The sequence below is a fragment of the Leucopleurus acutus genome (genome assembly GCF_964270905.1).
Source record: "Leucopleurus acutus genome assembly, chromosome: 2".
Classification (NCBI taxonomy): domain Eukaryota; kingdom Metazoa; phylum Chordata; class Mammalia; order Artiodactyla; family Delphinidae; genus Leucopleurus; species Leucopleurus acutus.
Window position 1 is genome coordinate 94,061,011 of NC_139143.1, and position 21,173 is coordinate 94,082,183.

Below are 21,173 nucleotides of genomic sequence, written 5' to 3' on the forward strand. Positions count from 1 at the left end.
ATAGCATTACTCCTGCTAGAGAGGAAATAAATCTGGCTCAAGTCAGAGTAAGCAGCATCACTCCTGTTCTACTCTAAAAAATATTTCATGAAAGCAGCTTTTTATTAGAGTAGATAATCCTCCTTGATTCCAGGAGGGATCACAGATTCACAGAATGTTACAGCTGGGAAGGGCTTTAAAGCATCTAGTAAAATGCCCTCATTTCACAAATGAGAAAGTCAGGCTGAGATGTAAAGGGACTTGCCCTTGACTACACAACAAGTAAGCAGCAGAGCTAGGAACTAAATCAGGTTTCGTGATTCTAAGTTAGTCCAGTACAAATTATACTACAACCTAGTAAAGTAAGAAGATGGATCAGAAATTGAAGGGAGAAGAAAATAGTGATACTTAAGGAGTTCAAAGTGAAAATGAAGAGAGGCTGACAATTTAAAAAGGAAAAAGACAAATGCATGATGGCATAAAACAGCTAGAAAAGTGCTGCTGCCTATGGGAGAAAAATTTAGGATTGAAAAACAGTATGAAATTCAGCTAAACTTCCTGGCAAAGAGCTGAGAAATTATGTGAGTTTAAAACCCTTGAAATGCACAATGACTTAGAAATAGATTATTTTCATTTAAGTGGTTGAAGTCATCTAGTATGTAACTAGTCCTCACTAAATTTAGAGGATAGAATCCAACAGCCTTTCTTTTTTTTCTGAAAGCAGAAAGAAAGAAGAGCTTTAGTCCATTACACTTTATTAGAGCACTAAGTCTTTTGTTTACATAAAACTTTTTGCTATCAGAAATTCAAGAAAACTTTTTGGCTTAAATAATCACTTGTACAGGGCTTCCCTGATGGCGTAGTGGTTGAGAGTCCGCCTGCTAATGCAGGGGACACGGGTTCGTGCCCCGGTCTGGGAAGGTCCCACATGCCGCAGAGCGGCTGGGCCCGTGGGCCATGGCTGCTGAGCCTGCGCATCCGGAGCCTGTGCTCCACAGCGGGAGAGGCCACAACAGTGAGAGGCCCGCGTACCGCCAAAAAAAAAAAAAAAAAAAAATCACTTGTACAAAACAAGGACCACTCTAAAGCTTTACAGTGTAAGAATTTCTGCACGTTCTTCTACTCCCAAAAGCAGTCTTCCCTTCTTAAGACATACTGTGCATTGGTAGAAGAGATATTATTTTAAAAAACACACACACACAGAAAAAAAAGCAATCTTTGGTTTCCTCATCAACTAAGTACTTTGCTGAAGGAAGATATTCCCCAAACAAGTTTTCCTTTATCTATGCGCATATGACAATGACAAGACTGCCTTTGAAAAAGCCTTTTTATGCTTGAAAGATTATATTACCTGGCACTTGTAAACAGATGACAAATGATTAGCTGTACAAATCTTTAGGCATAAAGAAAGTGGTTAATTACACCAAGATGGTGTTTGTGTGTACGCAATTACTAGGTACCCTGCTTCTATACTTATACTTCTTAACAAATACGTATTTAAAACTTTAAACAAAGTCTTTGGATTCACTAAACCAAGTTGTACAAAATCTGTGGTCTGAGAAGCAGCTGTCAATATTATAACTGAATATTATATATAATTTTGGCATATCAAAAATATTTACATTGCAACACATATGACCAATGAATACGAAAATTATTTATAAATGCACATATATATACAGTGAGATCCCTGGGCGACAGGGACCAAAAAAAAAAAAAAAAGAGAGAGAGAGAAAGAGAGATTCACAAGAATACAAAACGCTCGACCTAGTAAACAGTTGGTCAAGTCTGGGATTCTTGTCGAAGACTTTGAATATCAAAGCCCCACTCTCAACTATAGGATTAAAACCACTGCAGAATCCCAGGCACACTTCCCGGGGGGCTCCAAAGTTATTTTTGTTCCTTGGAGGGCAAAATAGAACAGCGTTGTTTACTCAGGATCATTCGGTAGGTTGAGACAATCCAGGGTGTTAAGCAGCAATGAGACTCTCCCTAACAGGCAATGAGCACCTGGGCACATCCCAGTAGAACCATAAAACAGCACTCTGTCCTCTATCTTCCTCTGCCTGTGTTGCACATTTTCTATTAGATGTACCCATTTCTGTCAGCCATTACCCTTTCTTCGTCAAGTATAAGCCCAAACAAATGTCTGGGCCCCCTTGATGTGGTCAGATGTAATTGTAGACAAAGAGCAGAGCCAATGCTGACTTTGGGGTTTCTTCCGAACTCTGAGGTAGTAAATACAAAATCAACTAATTTGAGTCTGCCCAGATTTCATTCTGGAGTGAGTTTCATGTGCCCTCACTGCCATCTTGAATGTTCCGAGTCCTACTAAAATCAAAAGTGTGGTCGTGTAACCTGTGACAGGGCATGGGGGAAGTGGAACAGTCTGGATCACTCTCTGCCAGGCCCTCGTTTTGATGGAGTTGTGGTGACTCAAAGACTGACTGCTGCGATAAAGGAGGATGAGGCATACCTGGTTCTTTGCTTATGTGCCACAGAGGCCGCTGCAAGGGTTCTGAGAACGAGAGACAGTAATAATTATCAGTGGTGAATGGAAGTATAAAATTAATTTTCTAAAACTTAATTTTCTTCTACCCAAGTCTTCAAAGAAATAATAAGAAATAACCCAGTATTCCTGAATAAGGACGTTAAGATAAAATGTATACTTGCCATTTTCTTAGCAAAAACAAAAAAAACAAAACAAAACAAAAACTGAAACCATGGTCTTTCAAACACTTCTACTCAACAACTTTACCAATTAATTACTGAAACTATGCTGTGCCATCTGCTTTCACCTGTTACTGGTGTTTCTACTGCTATAAAACTTAAAACTCTTTAGACACATGGAAGCAGACTAAAAGAGAATTAGTATCCATATAGTAATGAAAGTTGCACAATACATAAGTAAAAATTATTGATTCAGTGCAGTCATTGTATCTTTAAATAACAATTAAATGCTTATCTTAAAAAAATCATTTTGGGCTTCCCTGGTGGCGCAGTGGTTAAGAATCCGCCTGCCAATGCAGAGGACATGGGTTTGAGCCCTGGTCCAGGAAGATCCCACATGCCTCGGAGCAACTAAGCCCATGCGCCACAACTACGGAGCCTGCACTCTAGAGCCCACGTGCCACAACTACCGAAGCCCGCATGCCTAGAGCCCGTGCTCTGCAACGAGAGAAGCCACCGCAATGAGAAGCCGGCACAACACAACAAAGAGTGGCCCCTGCTCGCCACAACTAGAGAAAGCCTGAGAGCAGCAACAAAGACCCAACGCAGCCAAAAATAAAACACATACAATAAATACATTTATTTTAAAAAATCATTTTAAAAATAAACAACCATTCCCCTCCAGCTTCTAGCAAGCCAATAACTCTAACAACAAAATATTAACCAAAAGCTGGTATTTTAAATCAGGTTATCTATACTTTGGCTTCAAAAATATGCATTTCTCATTATTATTTACTGCAGTGGTGGGCTCTTTCCCCAGAGAACATTTACTGAAAGTTATATTAACTTCATGGGGATGTATTTTGGAAAAAGCTAGCCAAACATTCTAGAAACAAACACTCAGAAATAAAAATAAAACCCATGTGCAAAGTAAGCTAGAGCAGGGTTTCTCAAGCTTTAATATTCATACAAGTAACCTGGAGACTGTGTTAAAATATAGACTCTGGTTCACTAGGTCTGGGGTGGGACCCATGCTCTGCATTTCTAACAAGCTCCTAGGTAATGCTGATGCTGACAGACCACACCTTGAGTAGCAAGGAGCTAGAGCATCCTAGCTAAGGAACAAGCAATGCACCGAAGCACTCTCATTTGCTGATTTCCTCACTTACAGACCAGATTAACAATTAAGACATCCCTAAAGTTGGGGAAAGATACTGCATTTTTAGTTCTACTTAAAGTTATTTTGTGTGTGTATATCTCTTCACGGGGACACGGGGAAATGGATTTAGTGTTGGTGCCTTTCTTTCATGGACACAGAATTTTAAAGACAAGAGACTAACTTCAATAACAGGATATTTTTCTCTGACCTGTACCCTCTTTAGAAAACTTTAGAGGTGGTCTCTTAACTAAGAACAACAGAGCACATCGTAAAAGTCCATGTCATTTCATTCACTCCAGCCAGAACCATCCCTGGAAGCACCACTATACAATGTCTTCCACTGTAAACCTGCGGTGCAAAGCCCCACCCTATTTCCAGTGCTCTTTCATTTCAGGCGGACAGGAGGGTGACAGTGGATAAAAAGCCTGGATGGACAGGAAGACATGCTCAGTAGTGCCCTTCATGGTCTAGAAAGAGTTTTGTTTTGTTTTGCTTTGCTTTGCTTTCTTGACTGGGTTGTTTCAAATGCCTCGTCGGCACAATATAACATGTGTTTCTTTTCCTGGGCTACTATCCCCAAACTGCTTTCCCAATTATGGCCCTGACTGTAATACTTCACAGATGAAAGCAAATACCTGCCAAGTGATACTGACATTCAACATTTACCTGATAGAACAGCAACCAAATAAAACATTTTTAAATCTTCTCAGTGAAAATCTTCATCAAATTATGCCCAAATCATTATATCCTTAGCATTTCAAGTCTCCATTATTTAAATAAACATGGAAGAAAAAAGTAGTGCCTGTATGAAACGTCTTTATAGAAACTTTTTCTACATGGCTTCTGAATCTTTAGAAGTAAGATCTTGTTACTCCCACAAAAGCTGTTTTCATCCTACAGATCCAGACTTCTTTCTAAATCTAATCTCTAAAAATCTTTGGCTCTAGTTTATATCAATTAATAGTAGCTAATTACTCCATTATACCAACTTGTTTGCTTCTGTCAAATGAGAGTGCTACCTATATGACAGAAGGAAAACTCAAGTTAGGTGAAAGTGAAAACAAACCAAAATAACAAAAAACACAGTGCCCTTTACCACTGCTCTTCTGTGTGGAGGAAAGTTTCTTCTCATTTATCCTCTCATGGTTGGTGGGAAAGGCAGACATCTCTCTATCTGCTGCTGATACCAGGCTCTCCAGGGTGGTGGCATCTTGGGGAAGATGTGCCAAATAAGTCTCTTTGGGCATCTGGACCATAAGGCTGGACAGTGTCTGATCTAGAACATCCTCTTCAGCAATATAGGTGTATGGACAGTATTCTCGGGTCCGGGAGTAGATGTTAGCATTGTCATAACAATCTGAGCAGATAACCCGGGTGCCAGTGCCACCTAATGACAACACGGGAAAGAACCCAAACATCCTTCAGTTAAGGAATCAGTTTTGCCAACTATTAGTTTTCTCTAACAGTTGTCATCATATCTGCATTTGTTCAAAACTTGCATTATAAACCAGATGAAGTTTCAAGGTCTTTCTGTGAACTAACTAATTTAATCCTTATAACATCCCTAAGAGGTAAGCAGTATTATTATCCCTATTTTACAGACAGAGTAACTACAACACAGAGAGGTCAGGTAAGGCCCAAAGACATACTGCCTGAGTGAAGAGCTGCAATTTAAACTCAGGCCCTCTGGCTCCAGCACCCATGCTCTTGAGTAGTACATTAAGCCATCTTTGACAAGCCTGGATAAGGTCATGCGCAAATCAAGGGAGCCAAGATAAGGCTGGCACTGTGCTACAAGACACATGTTTGGCTTAAGCAAACTAAAGCAGAGAACAAGGGGTTTTGATGACTTTATTTCACAAAAGCCCACATAACTTTTGTTAAGTCAAGAGGTTAAGCAACACTAATTGCTAAAAGGACCCCTAGAGAAAGCCTCTGACGGTGAAGAGTCCTGCCTGACAAGTGTGTGTTTGGCAGAAGTAAAAGTTTAATAATGAGCTCCCTGGACAATTAAGTGCTTTGAAAACTGAATGATAAAAAAAGAGGAAAGTGAGAAATAGAGACTTACTTATTCATGTTCAAGCAACAGAATGTTAGAACTGGAAAAGAACAGGAAGTAATTAAGTTTAACCCAGAAAGCAGTGTTATTTCCTACAAATTGCAAAAAGTAGAGGCTTTAAGTATTCTTTAAAAAGCTAGAGGGGGACTTCCCTGGTGGCACAGTGGTTAACAATCTGCCTGCCAATGCAGGGGACACAGGTTCGAGCCCTGGTCTGGGAAGATCCCACATGCTGCGGAGCAACTAAGCCCGTGTGCCACAACTACTGAGCCTGCGCTCTAGAGCTCATGTGCCACAACTACTGAGCCCACGTACCACAACTAATGAAGCCTGCGTGCCTAGAGGCCATCCTGGCCAGGGAAGGTCTCACAAACCACACAGTATAGCCAAAAAGAAAAAAAAAAAAAAAAAGCTAGAAATACCCTCCTTTCCATGGAAAGCCAAAATAATGGAATAGAGCTTCCATGTGTATACTACTTGAAGTACTACACAGATTTGTGGAAAGAATATTTAAGAATCATGAGAGAAATGCTTTATAAAATATTGTTTCTTTATTTTTAAAATGAGGAGATTAAAGCTCAGCTTTTAGGTAACTTGTTGGTGACCACACGGCTGGAAAGAGGAACTGGGAGTCAAACCGAATTCTATCCCTTAATTCACTTCCCTGTGCTCTGTCACTCCCTATGGGAAGAGTGGAGTCAGGAAAAGTAGTGTTGAGAAGTCAGGTTCACTTAACTATTTTATATCTCTCTGATGTTCTCCAATATAAGATGAGAATCATCAATGCCCTTTAAACCTTAGTGAATGTCTACCTGTCAGCAGGAGATACAACCTCCCCGGGATATGGTCTGAAGGGTGCTCATGCCTGAAAAGGATAAAAGACACCTGAAGAAAGTTTCTAGAGCATCTCCTTCCTACAACAATACTTTGGTTTGGGAGCCTCTGCTGTGTTCTCCAATCCCTTGTTTAAGGATGTGTTTTACTCCTTTCTCTCAGAAGATTTTCTCCTCTGTTAAGACTTTAGAGCCTGAACCAAGATGGCAGAGTACAAGGACATGCTCTCACTCCCTCTTGCGAGAACACCAGAATCACAACTAACTGTTGAACAATCATCAACAGGAAGACACTGGAACTCACCAAAAAAGATACCCGACATCCAAAGACAAAGGAGAAGCCACAATGAGACAGTAGGAGGGGCGCAATCACAATAAAATCAAATCCCATAAGGCTGGGTAGGTGACTCACAAATTGGAGAACACTTATACCACTGAAGTCCACCCACTGGAGTGAAGGTTCTGAGCCCCAGGTCAGGCTTCTGAACCTGGGGGTCCAGCAACGTGAGGAGGAATTCCTAGAGAATCAGACTTTGAGGGCTAGTGGGATTTGACTGCAGGACTCTGACAGGACTGGGGGAAATAGAGACTCCACTCTTGGAGGGCACACATAAGTACTGTGCGCATCAGGACGCAGGAGAAGGAGCACTGACCCCAGGGAGACTGAACCAGAGCTACCTGCTAGTGTTGGAGGTTCTCCTGCAGAGGCGGGGGGCAGCTGTGGCTCACCAAGGGACAAGGACACTGGCAGCAGAAGTTCTGGGAAGAACTCCTTGGCGTGAGCCCTCCCAGAGTCCGCTATCAGCCCCACCAAAGAGCCTGCAGGTTCCAGTGTTGGGTCGCCTCAGGCCAAACAACCAACAGGGAGGGAACCCAGCCCCACCCATCAGCACTCTAGCGGATTAAAGTTTTACTGAGCTCTGCCCACCAGAGCAACAGCCAGCTCTACCCACCACCAGTCCCTCCCATCACTAAAGCTTGCACAAGCCTCTTAGATGGCCTCATCCACCAGAGGACAGACAGCAGAAGCAAGAACAACTACAATCCTGCAGCCTGTGGAAGAAAAACCACATTCACAGAAAGATAGACAAGATGAAAAGGCAGAGGGCTATGGACCAGATCAAAGAACAAGATAAAACCCCAGAAAAACAACTAAATGAAGTGGAGATAGGCAACCTTCAAGAAAAAGAATTCAGAATAATGATAGTAAACATGATCCAGGACCTGGAAAAAGAATGGAGGCAAAGATCGAGAAGATGCAAGAAATGTTTAACAAAGACCTAGAAGAATTAAAGAACAAACAAACAGAGATGAACAATACAATAACTGAAATGAAAAATATACTAGAAGGAATCAATAGCAGAATAACTGAGGCAGAAGAACAGATAAGAGACCTGGAAGACAGAATGGAGAAATTCACTGCTGTGGAACAGAATAAAGTAAAAAAAATGAAAAGAAATGAAGACAACCTAAGAGACCTCTGGGACAACATTAAACGCAGCCACAGTCACATTATAGGGGTCCCAGAAGGAGAAGAGAGAAAGGACCCGAGAAAATATGTGAAGAGATGATAGTCAAAAAATTCCCTAACATGGGAAAGGAAATAGCCACCCAAATCCAGGATGCGCAGAGAGTCCCATACAGGATAAACCCAAGGAAAAACACGCCGAGACACATAATAATCAAACTGACAAAAATTAAAGACAAAGAAAAAAAACAAAGCAGCAAAGGAAAAATGAAAAATTACATACAACGGAACTCCCATAAGGTTAACAGCTGATTTCTCAGCAGAAACTCTACAAGCCGAAGGCAGTGGCATGATATACTTAAAGTGATGAAAGGGAAGAACCTACACAACCAAGATTACTCTACCCAGCAAGGATCTCATTCAGATTTGATGGAGAAATCAAAAGCTTTACAGACAAGCAAAAGCTAAGAAAACTCAGCACCACCAAACCAGCTCTACAACAAATGCTAAAGGAACTTCTCTAAGTACGAAACACAAGAGAAGAAAAGGACCTACAAAAACAAACACAAAATAATTAAGAAAATGGTCATAGTAACATACATATCAATAATTACCTTAAACATGAATGGATTAAATGCTCCAACCAAAACACACAGGCTTGCTGAATGGATAAAAAAACAAGACCCATATATATGCTGTCTACAAGAGACCCACTTCAGACCTAGGGACACATACAGACTGAAAGTGAGAGGATGGAAAAAGATATTCCATGCAAATGGAAACCAAAAGAAAGCTGGAGTAGCAATACTCCTATCAGATAAAATAGACTTTAAAATAAAGAATGAGACAAGGAAGGACACTACATAATGGTCAAGGGATCAATCCAAGAAGAAGATATAACAATTATAAATATATATGCACCCAACATAGGAGCACCTCAATACATAATGCAACTTGCTAACAGCTCTAAAAGAGGAAATCAACAGTAACACAACAATAGTGGGGGACCTTAACACCTCACTTACACCAATGGACAGATCATCCAAACAGAAAATTAATAAGGAAACAGAAGCTTTACATGACACAATAGACCAGATACATTTAATTGATATTTATAGGACATTCCATCCAAGAACAACAGATTACACTTTCTTCTCAAGTCAGCACGGAACATTCTCCAGGACAGATCACATCTTGGGTCACAAATCAAGCCTCAGTAAATTTAAGACAACTGAAATCATATCAAGCATCTTTTCTGATCACGACACTATGAGATTAGAAATCAATTACAGGGGAAAAAAACGTAAAAAACACAAACACATGGAGGCTAAACAATACGTTACTAAATTACCAAGAGATCACTGAACAAATCAAAGAGGAAATCAAAAAACACCTAGAGACAAATGACAATGAAAACACGATGATGCAAAACCTATGGGATGCAGCAAAAGCAGTTCTAAGAGGGAAGTTTACAGCAATACAAGCCTACCTCAAGAAACAAGCAAAATCTCAAACGATCTAATGTTACACCTAAGGGAACTAGAGAAAGAAGAACAAACAAAACCCAAAGTTAGCAGAAGGAAAGAAATCATAAATATCAGAGCAGAAATAAATGAAATAGAAACAAAAAAACAACAGCAAAGATCAATAACACTAAAAGCTGGTTCTTTGAGAAGATAAACAAAATTGATAAACCATTAGCCAGACACATCAAGAAAAACAGGGAGAGGACTCAAATCAATATAACAAAAAAGGAGAAGTTACGACACTGCAGAAACACAAAGCATCCTAAGAGACTACTATAAGCAACTCTATGCCAATGAAATGGACAACCTGGAAGAAATGGACAAATTCTTAGAAAGGTATAACCTTCCAAGACTGACCCAGGCAGAAACAGAAAATATGAACAGACCAATCACAAGTAATGAAATCGAAACTGTGATTAAAAACCTTCCAACAAACAAAAGTCCAGGACCAGATAGCTTCACAGGTGAATTCTATCATACGTTTAGAGAAGGGCTAACACCCATCCTTCTCAAACTCTTCCAAAATACTGCAGAAGAAGGAAAGCTTCCAAACTCATTCTATGAGGCTACCATCACCCTGATACCAAAACCAGACAAAGATACTACAAAAAAAGAAAATTACAGACCAATATCACTGATGAATATAGATGCAAAAATCCTCAACAAAATACTAGCAAACAGAATCCAACAACACATTAAAAGGATCATACACCATGATCAAGAGGGATTTATCCCAAGGATGCAAGGATTCTTCAATATATGCAAATCAATCCATTTGATACACCATATTAACAAATTGAAGAATAAAAACCATATGATCATCTCAATAGATGCAAAAAAAGCTTTTGACAAAATTCAACACCAATTTATGATAAAAAACCTCCAGAAAGTGGGCATAGAGGGAACCCACCTCAACATAATAAAGGCCATATATGACAAACCCACAGCAAACATCATTCTCAATGGTGAAAAACTGAAAGCATTTCCTCTAAGATCAGGAACAAGAGAAGGATGTCCACTCTCACCACTCCTATTCAACATAGTTTTGGAAGTCTTAGCCACAGCAATCAGAGAAGAAAAAGAAATAAAAGGAATACAAATTGGAAAAGAAGAAGTAAAACTGTCACTGTTTGCAGATGACATGACACTATACATAGAGAAACCTAAAGATGCCACCAGAAAACTACTAGAGCTAATCAATGAATTTGGTAAAGTTGTAGGATACAAAATTAACGCACAGAAATCTCTTGCATTCCTATACACTAATGATGAAAAATCTGAAAGAGAAATTAAGGAAACACTCCCGATTTACCACTGCAACAAAAAGAATAAAATACCTAGGAATAAACCTACCTAGGGAGACAGAAGACCTGTATGCAGAAAACTATAAGACACTGATGAAAGAAATTAAAGATGATACCAACAGATGGAGAGATATACCATGTTCTTGGACTGGAAGAATCAAAATTGTGAAAATGACTATACTACCCAAAGCAATCTACAGATTCAATGCAATCCCTATCAAATTACCAATGGCATTTTTTACAGAACTAGAGCAAAAAATCTTAAAATTTGTATGGAGACACAAAAGACCCTGAATAGCCAAAGCAGTCTTGAAGGAAAAAAGCAGAGCTGGAGGAATCAGACTCCCTGACTTCAGAGTATACTACAAAGCTACAGTAATCAAGACAATATGGTACTGGCACAAAAACAGAAATATAGATCAATGGAACAAGATAGAAAGCCCAGAGATAAACCCATGCACCGATGGTCAGCTAATCTATGACAATGGAGGCAAGGATATATAATGGAGAAAAGACAGTCTCTTCAATAAGTGGTGCTGGGAAAACTGGACAGCTACATGTAAAAGAATGAAATTAGAACACTCCCTAACACCATACACAAAAATAAACTCAAAATGGATTAGAGACCTAAATGTAAGACCAGACACTTTAAAACTCTTAGAGGAAAATATAGGAAGGACACTCTTTGACATAAATCACAGCAAGATCTTTTTTGATCCACCTCCTAGAGTAATGGAAATAAAAACAAAAATAAACAAATGGGACCTAATGAAACTTCAAAGCTGTTGCACAGCAAAGGAAACCATAAACAAGACGAAAAGACAACCTTCAGAATGGGAGAAAATATTTGCAAACGAATCAATGGACAAAGGATTAATCTCCAAAATACATAAACAGCTCATGCAGCTCAATATTAAAAAAACAACCCTATCCAAAAATAGGCAGAAGATCTAAATTGACATTTCTCCAAAGAAGACATACAGATGGCCAAGAAGCACATGAAAAGCTGCTCAACATCACTAATTATTAGAGAAATGCAAATCAAAACTACAATGAGGTATCACCTCACACCAGTTAGAATGGGCATTATCAGAAAATCTACAAACAACAAATGGTGGAGAGGGTGTGGAGAGAAGGGAACCCTCTTGCACTGCTGGGGGGAATGTAAACTGATACAGTCACTATGGAGAACAGTATGGAGGTCCTTAAAAAACTAAAAATAGAATTACCATATGATCCAGCAATCCCACTACTGGGCATATACCCAGAGAAAACCGTAATTCAAAAAGATACATGCACCCCTATGTTCACTGCAGCACTATTTACAATAGTCAGGTCATGGAAGCAACCTAAATGCCCATCGACAGATGAATGGATAAAGAAGATATGGTACATATATACAATGGAATATTACTCGGCCATAAAAAGGAACGAAATTGGGTCATTTGTTGAGATGTGGATGGATCTAGAGACTGTCATATAGAGTGAAGTAAGTCAGAAATAGAAAAACAAATATCGTATATTAACGCATATATGTGGAACCTAGAAAAATGGTACAGATGAACTGGTTTTCAGGGCAGAAATTGAGACAGATGTAGAGAACAAACGTATGGACACCAAGGGGGGAAAGCGGTGGGGGATGGTGGTGGTGGTGTGATGAATTGGGAGATTGGGATTGACATGTATACACTGATGTGTATAAAACTGATGACTAATAAGAACCTGCTGCATAAAAATATAAATAAAATAAAATTCAAAAACTCAAAAAAAAAGACTTTAGTCAATTTTCATCCTATTTTGCATGGGGCAAATGTTTTCATTGAGTAGCTTACTTTAAAATATTGCTTCAGATTACTGTGGAAAACTATACACTTAAAAAAAAACTAAACAGGGTAGGCTGAAATTGTAAGCACAGATAATAAAAAGTCATTACCATCAGCGCCTTTGTGTAAATATCCATTGGCAGGAGGCATAAGTTGCTGATGACTACCTGCCTCAGAGTTGCTGTAGCCTTCCTGTGGCTCAGACAGTGTTCCTTGGGAAGACAAGTAGCTGGGAATGTCTGCAGGCAGATTGAGCTCATCTGTAAAAGAGACATCTGTAACTCTCAAATAAAGTTAGGCAATTTAAGCCAAAACTCAGAAGACTATCTTGCAAATGTATTCTACTTTGGTACTAATGGCCAGGAAAATGTTATGTACCTAGGAACTCAACAACTCCTAGAATTTTCTCTGAAAATTATTTCTCACTAGAATTCTCCCCCAAGCTTCATTTTAATAGTATTACCAAAAGAAAAAAAACCTGAAGTCTGAAATCTTATCCACAGACACACTTTAGCAATCTATCTGGCTGTACCTCTTCTCTTACAGGATTTCAGGGTGGGGGACAGGTGTGAAAGACTGATCTCTATCATAACGACTCCACTCTTCCCCAAAGGAGAATTACAATGGAAATGAGCCTTAGGTATTAAAGAAAGAAGGTGCACATGCAACTGTTTAAAAGAACAAAGTTTTGGGGGACTGTCTACAAATTCTTAAGCTTATTCACTAGAGCGGTTCCATTATATCAAGAAAGTAGGACATTTTAACAGAAAAACTCTTCCTTCTATCACAAATAAATTATCAAAGCTCCTTAGTTTTTTATATTTAACAACAAATCCTACACTACATTCCTGACTCAGGTATAAGCCACAAGGGTCAACCAGGTACCACTCACCTGTGTTCGTGATACTATAGTCTTCATTTTTCCTTCTCATGTGGTAAATAACAATGACCCAGATCAAAGAGGTACCCACAACACAGCAGACCACAACAATGATGACAATGCCAACTGTGGTCCACCCATCGTCTTCATGCCCAATGCTACTCTGGGAAGAGTCACAATTGGGGGTGGAAATCACATTTAGGTAAATGTGACCACGTTCTGTCCCAAGGGTGTTGGACATAATGCAGGTATATTTCCCAGCATCTTCCAGCCCAGCATCTACAATGATGAGAAGCTGGTTGGCTGCAGCAAAGAAGTGCCGTTCTGTCACCAGCAGTGGTCCATCATCTTTGGTCCAGTTGAGGCGAGGGGCAGGACTCCCTCCAGCTATGCACTGTAATACTGCAGTTTCACCTCGGGTTACTGTCTTGTCCTCCAGAGGTCTAATAAATGAGGGTGTCTCTAACAGAAAGATGCATTAAAAAATATTAGGCAGTTTTATTCCTAATTGCATTAGACTAATTAGGTTACGATGAAATAAGCACTTTCATATGCTCATGGGAGGATTAGAAGTTAATGTTTCAGAAAAGCAAAAGCCTCAAAAAATCTAGATCTCATCTCAGGAATTACAACTTGAGTAAGCTATCCTAAGCAAAGAATTCAAAGATTTATATACAAAAATGCTTATTACAAAATTAGTTGTAATTTTTAAAGGTAAAGGGAAAAAATCTAAAAATCTAGCAGAAAAATGAGTAAGTAAATTATACCACAGCCACATGATATTCATGAAGACTTAATGACAAGGTAACCCTGTGATACAATATTAAGTGGAAAAAAGTAGGTATACATAACCACATAAGGATGAGTGTTTTATTTTTCTTTTTTAGATTTTTTTTTTTTTTTTGGATGTGGACCATTTTTAAAGTCTTTATTGAGTTTGTTACAATATTGCTTCTGTTTTATGTTTTGGTTTTTTGGCCGTGAGGCATATGGGATCTTAGCTCCCCAACCAGGGATCGAAACTGCACCCCCTGCATTGGAAGGCGAAGCTTTTGTTTTGTTTATAAGTATTTCTTTCATTGATCTTTTTAATTCTTTAAATTTATTTATTTATTTTTGGCTGCACTGGGTCTTCATTGCTGCGTGCGGGCTTTCTCTAGTTGCAGTGAGCAGGGGCTACTCTTTGTTGTGGTGCGTGGGCTTCTCATTGCGGTGGCTTCTTGCTGCAGAGCACAGGCTCTAGGTGCACGGGCTTCAGTAGCTGTGGCTCACGGGCTCTAGAGCGCAAGCTCAGTAGTTGTGGCACGTGGGCTTAGTTGCTCTGCAGCATGTAGGACCTTCCCAGACCAGGGCTCGAACCCATGTTCTCTGCATTGGCAGGTGGATTCTTAACCACTGCGCCACCAGGGAAGTCCCAGAAGGCCAAGTCTTAACCACTGGTCTGCCAGGGAAGTCCCAAGATGAGTTTTGTGGGATTTTTTAAAGATTTATTATTTATTTATTTATTTATTTTATTTTTGGCTGTGTCGGGTCTTAGTTGTGGCATGCGGGATCTTCACTGAGGCATGCGGGATCTTTCCTTGCAGCACACGCGTGGGCTTCTCTCTAGTTGTGGCATGTGGGTTTTCTCTTCTCTACTTGTGGTGCACAGGCTCCAGGGCGTGCGGGCTCTACAGTTGTGGCACGTGGGTTCCAGAGCATGGGCTCTGTAGTTTGCGGCAGGCAGGCTCTCTAGTTGAGGCGTGAGCTCAGTAGTTGTGGTGCGCGGGCTTAGTTGCCCTGAGGGACGTGGGCTCTTAGTTCCCTGACCAGGGATTGAACCCACATCCCCTGCATTGTAAGGCGGACTCTTCAGCACTGGACCACCAGGGAAGTCCCAAGATGAGTGTTTAAAAACTCCAGAATATGTCAAAATCTTTAACGGTGTCTGAGTGGCCTTCCCTCTTTTTTTCTAATTTTCTACATATCTTAAATTTTTTAAACAATAAACTTATTTTTCTGATTACACAAGTAATTACACAAACCAACACATTTTTAAAAACCCTAACATCTAGAGGAAAAGAGAATTTACCTTGAATTTGAGTCCCATGAAGAAAAGTGTTTTCCAAATGTATGGACGCCAAAGGGGGAAGAGGGTGGGGGGTGGGATGAATTGGCAGACTGGGATTGACATATATACACTAATATGTATAAAACAGGTAACTAATGAGAACCTGCTGTATAGCACAGGGAACTCTACTTCACTTCGCTGTACAGCAGAAACTAACACAACACTGTAAAACAACTATACCCCAATTTAAAAAGAAAAGAAAAGTGTTCTCATAAGAAAACAAACTGGCTTATCAGGGGAAATCTATGAGGAAAAGACATTTTACCAGAGGATAGGATTAACAGGAGCACACTGGAAGGAAAACAGGAAATCTAACCAGAAGACAGATCATTTTTTTCATCTTATAATTTTTTTTAGAAAAATGAACTGGGGGGAAAGTTATTGTCTCAAGTTCTCTGTGAAGTAGGTATGTGAGGCAGTATAAAAGTGCAAACTCACTATTGAATAGTAGAAAAAACATATACATGAAGTAGAAAACTTACAGAGGGAAACATAACAGGACAAAGGGATTTGAATATTCAATTCATGGGATAAAAATCTCTAATTCTGCCCTCAGAATTTCCCCAGATTTCAGTTTACTGATCCACTAATATCCTAGGCTGACATAACCCTGCATAAATTGGCAGAGCAAGGAAACAAAGATATAAGAATCCCAACTAAAATCTCAAACATAGATTCTTCTTGCCATTAAGACCAAGAGTCAATTCATAATAAAAAGACTCCCACAAAAGCAGGGACCCACGGAGCAATAAACATACCTAACACGATTAATGAAGCATTTGCTGAGAGGCCGCCTGCTATGTTCTGTGCCATGCAGCTATAGATCCCCATGTCTTCTATTTTCACATTTGCAATGAAGAAGACATCATCCTCAGGCATGACATGCATGCGTCTCTCTCGAGCCGCAGGAAAGTCAGTACCACCATCTTTCTGCCAGGAAATCTGAGGTGCAGGGTGCCCCTCTGCAGCACATTCTAATCTGGCCATGGCACCAGTGCGAATAGTTAGATCCATTGGAGTTTTCAGAAACGATGGCATCTCTGTTCCAAAAAAGATCACCAAGAGAAAGTGGGTGGGTGGGGGGAATATATATATATATATATATATATATATATATACACACACACACACACACACACACACACACACACACATATACATACACTCATACCTACATACAAGGGAGACTCTATTAGGCAAAATACCGACTGTTGTAATGCTGCATTTCTTTGAGAAGACATGCTCCCTGCATTGACAATAAATACTACTTCAGAGGCCATCTTTTCTCCCAGAACCTCAGGGCATGGAGTACAGTGATGACTAACTCTTCTAGAATGTGTGGCAAATCTACCTGATCTCCTTGATAGGGACAGAAAAAGCAGAGGCCACAAACCTTTTTGAACATATATTTTAGAACTTAGTATTTACTATGACTCCCTTACTTAAGAGACTAAATGGTGCTTCCCAAACAAACATCTACAAAGCTGTCAAGGAAACCGCATGATAAAAAAAATTTATGCCTTCAAACATCTCATAAAACAACCCAGGATCAAGACATATGTACATCTTTTGGTTGCACAAAGCCTGAAGTGTTGTAGTTATTCAGCCTAACAGGTGATAGATCAATCAAGCTGTTTTGGTTTTTTCTTTCACAGCCACAATGAAAAAGAGCATTATTTTCAAAAATGGTTTTGTGTGACTACATTTAGACAATGATAATGATCACTGGACCCAGAGATGTTCTCAATACTCCCAGTTACTGGACGGCCTGTGAACAATGTCAGGAATAAATTTCATAGTTTTTAGAACAGAATTATGGTTCTGGAAAGAAAATGGAGAATTAAAAAAATTTTTTTTTCAAAAGCGTAAATAAAAGTGAAAGTAGCCCATCTCCTAGAGCCACAGAATTCACCTTTACCCCTCAGTCAAAGACTGATCAGGGACAGTAAGTGGGTAAATTAGCAATCCAGTCTGTATACTGTCATAACGCTAAAGACAAAAACAGTAAGGAATCCCCCTGCAATGTCAGGTTTATCCTAATTTTCTTAGTCAAAGATTCAAAAATCAAACATGAAAAATCCTTCAAACACAAAACTATCAGGGAGCATAATTTCTTACCATTCACAGTCAGTTTGGCTTTATGAGAATAGTTAGAACCAAAGTGATTAGTAATAATACACTGATATTTTCCTTCATCTGTGAAATTTACATTGAAAAGATGTAAGACACTAGTGTATTCCAGAGCTTCTCCAGCTTGTTGCTGATAACGAACAAAATTCTCAATATCAGCATCATACAAGATTTCACTGTCTTTGCGCCACAAAGTAGACATGGGTGAATCACTGCTGCTCACTGCAGTGCATGTCAGAGTCACGTTCATGCTTCTTAGAGCAACTGTGGTTTCAGGATGGGTTCTTATCTGCGGCTTGAGAAAATCATCTAAGGAGAAAACAATGGGGCAGGAGCCAAGTCAGTTATTTATTTTTGCTTCTATAGATTCAGTTTTAAAACAAATAATGTAAAATTGCATGTTATGTTTACAAAATGTCATGTTAAGGTTGAAAGGGACTATAGAGCTAGAATCCAATTCCCTTGTTTTAAGATGAGGAAAATGATGCCCAGAAGGGTCAAATGACTTGCTCTAAGATATGTAAGTCCACAGCTAAGCCTGGACTGGAACCCAGGTTTTCAGACTTCAGGACTTAGCACTCTTTCTACCATCCCTTACTGTCACTTATGCTTTGAATGTACTTCTTAAGTATTACCAGTTACTGAGAAAAGGAGAAACCTAAATTAGAATTTTAAAACAAGCTCTAATTCTATTACCCCTTGTGTGTATGTGTATGTGTGTGTTTGTGTGTATATATAACATATATAAAAATAGGTATTCCAGGCTTCCCTGGTGGTGCAGTGGTTGAGAGTCCACCTGCTGATGCAGGGGACACGGTTCGTGCCCCGGTCCGGGAAGATCCCACATGCCGCGGAGCGGCTGGGCCCGTGAGCCATGGCTGCTGAGCCTGCGCCTCTGGAACCTGTGCTCCTCAACGGGAGAGGCCACAACAGTGAGAGGCCCGCGTACGGCAAAAAAAAAAAAAAAAAAAAAAAGGTATTCCTATTAATAAAACATACTATTTGAAAGTACTTTGTGCATAACTTTCACCTAAAATAGTGAATAATTCCAAACATGTCAAATGTCCAAATGAAGACTGGCTTAGGACTGGCTAATAAACTATAGATTCATAAATAATAATGTATTATTGGACTGATTCAGGGAAGCAGGTATATGAATTCTTAACCAATGTCTTCACTGGGTAACATTTCACTGTGCCATAAAAGTGATAACTAAAAAAAGAAGATAAATTGTATGGTGTAAGCTTATGTTTAAAACTAAAGTCAGAAGGGCATTCATGGCAATGTAAGCAGAATTTAATCATTACTAGATTCTTTGTTTTCTTCCTTAAAGTTTGTAAAAACAACTTAAGTATTTTATGTGCCTGAACTTCCAAATGTCTTAAGCATCTTTAAGTAGACTGTGGAAATACATCTGGCAATATACAGGTATCCAAATGATCAGAGTTACTAGTGATATGCAACACAGATACACTAATCTAAAAGTTCCACTGTGTAAAGCTAAGAATTAGTTACTAAAGGAAATGTAAATGTAAAAGAAAAATTTACAAATTGAGAAAAAACAATATAGATGTATACTTGAAATTATAATTAAGTGCTAGAATCAAGACAACTTGTCTATGACAACTTGTCTCTGTCCCCCCTCCCCTGCAAAAAACTCCCAAACCCTGCTGCTTCTGTCTTAGGAAAATGCATCAAAAACAGAAACCGGGCTTCCCTGGTGGCGCAGTGGTTGAGAGTCCACCTGCCAATGCAGGGGACACGAGTTCGTGCCCCAGTCCGGGAAGATCCCACATGCCGCGGAGCGGCTAGGCCTGTGAGCCATGGCTGCTGAAGCCTGCGCGTCCGGAGCCTGTGCTCCGCAACAGGAGAGGCCACAACAGTGAAAGCCCCGCGTACCACAAAAAAAAAAAAAAAGGAAACCAAATGAAACTGGTACATTCATACATTGCTGGTGACAACATAAACTAGTGCTACCTGTTTGAAAACACCTGGTAGCACTTTTCAAGATCTACTAAATATAAAATCATGCTTTTGAATGAATTCATGAAAAAAAAACTCACACTTTTTGATTCAGGAATCTTACTACTAGATATTTATTCTAAGGTTAATAATCTCCCTAAACGGTAAAGGCCTACATTCATAAAGATGCTATAATACAGACAGTATTTTAAATGATCATTTAAGAACACACTGAGGAAAAAAACTGCTTATGATATATTAAGTCGAAGAACACAAAATTTAAGCTACAATTACAATATAAAAATGTTAGAGAAGAATCTAAAGAAATGGAAATAGATATGCTAGTAGGAAAGCATTCTATTTAAATTTTTTTTTAATTCTGTTGTTAAGATAGTAAGTGCATAATATACAAAATATTAAAACAAAAATACAAACCACAGACAAAATCTTTCAGATCCACATTCAGGATGCTTTGCCCTGCTAGCCATTCAGGGTGTGCACAGCTTACATTCACAGAATGCTGAAAGTTATTATCAACCAGCCACTGAAGCAACCACTTCAAATGGCAGTCACAGAGCAAACTGCTTGTGTTCAGAATTCTGCAGAAACAAAAGGAAAAGAAGTGCCCTTTACTTTTCATTCCAAGTTTCTCCAGCATTAAAAGCTTACTACACAGGATGTCCCTGGTGGTGCAGTGGTTAAGAATCTGCCAGCCAATAAAGGGGACACGGTTCGAGCCCTGGTCCGGGAAGATCCCACATGCCACAGAGCAACTAAGCCCATGTGCCACAACTACTGAAGCCCACGCACCTAGAGCCTGTGCTCCGCAACAAGAGAAGCCACTGCAATGAGAAGCCAGCGCACCACAACGAAGAGTAGGCCCTGCTCCCTGCAACTAGAGAAAGCCCACGTGCAGCAACAAAGACCCAACACAGCCAAAAATAAATAAACTAAGAGGAAAAAAAAAGCCTACTACACACCTAAGCATTTTTCTTGCCAAAAAAATGTTTAACCTGGATCTAACCATGAAAACAAATTTAGACTGTCAGCCTTGTTTCCTCAAATAAGACAGTGTCATGAAAGACACTAATAAAAGGGGTAGGGGAAATAAGGGTAAGGGATTTATTTTAGATTAAAGGAGACTAAAGAGTCATTACAACCAAATGTAAAGCGTGATCCTTCATTAAGAAAATATATATACACAAAGAACATTTTTGGACATTAGGGAAATCTCAGTATGGACTGCATATTAGATAATATTATTTTATCA

General features: G+C 39.4%; 1 protein-coding gene across 2 annotated transcripts in view; it reads right to left on the reverse strand.

The window, feature by feature from the left end:
- Positions 1-936: 936 nt before the first annotated feature.
- LRIG2 (leucine rich repeats and immunoglobulin like domains 2) overlaps positions 937-21,173 on the reverse strand; it is a 62,198-nt gene continuing 41,961 nt past the window's right edge. For both annotated transcript variants that reach the window (XM_082833799.1, XM_082833800.1), the window contains exons 12-18: positions 20,339-20,502; positions 17,930-18,250; positions 16,570-16,851; positions 13,714-14,163; positions 12,932-13,081; positions 4,905-5,195; positions 937-2,497 (exon numbers count right to left, since the gene is read on the reverse strand). In XM_082833799.1, the coding sequence (XP_082689925.1) occupies positions 2,271-2,497; positions 4,905-5,195; positions 12,932-13,081; positions 13,714-14,163; positions 16,570-16,851; positions 17,930-18,250; positions 20,339-20,502 (1,885 nt within the window). In that variant the 3' untranslated portion in view covers positions 937-2,270. The remainder of the gene's footprint in view (positions 2,498-4,904; positions 5,196-12,931; positions 13,082-13,713; positions 14,164-16,569; positions 16,852-17,929; positions 18,251-20,338; positions 20,503-21,173) is intronic.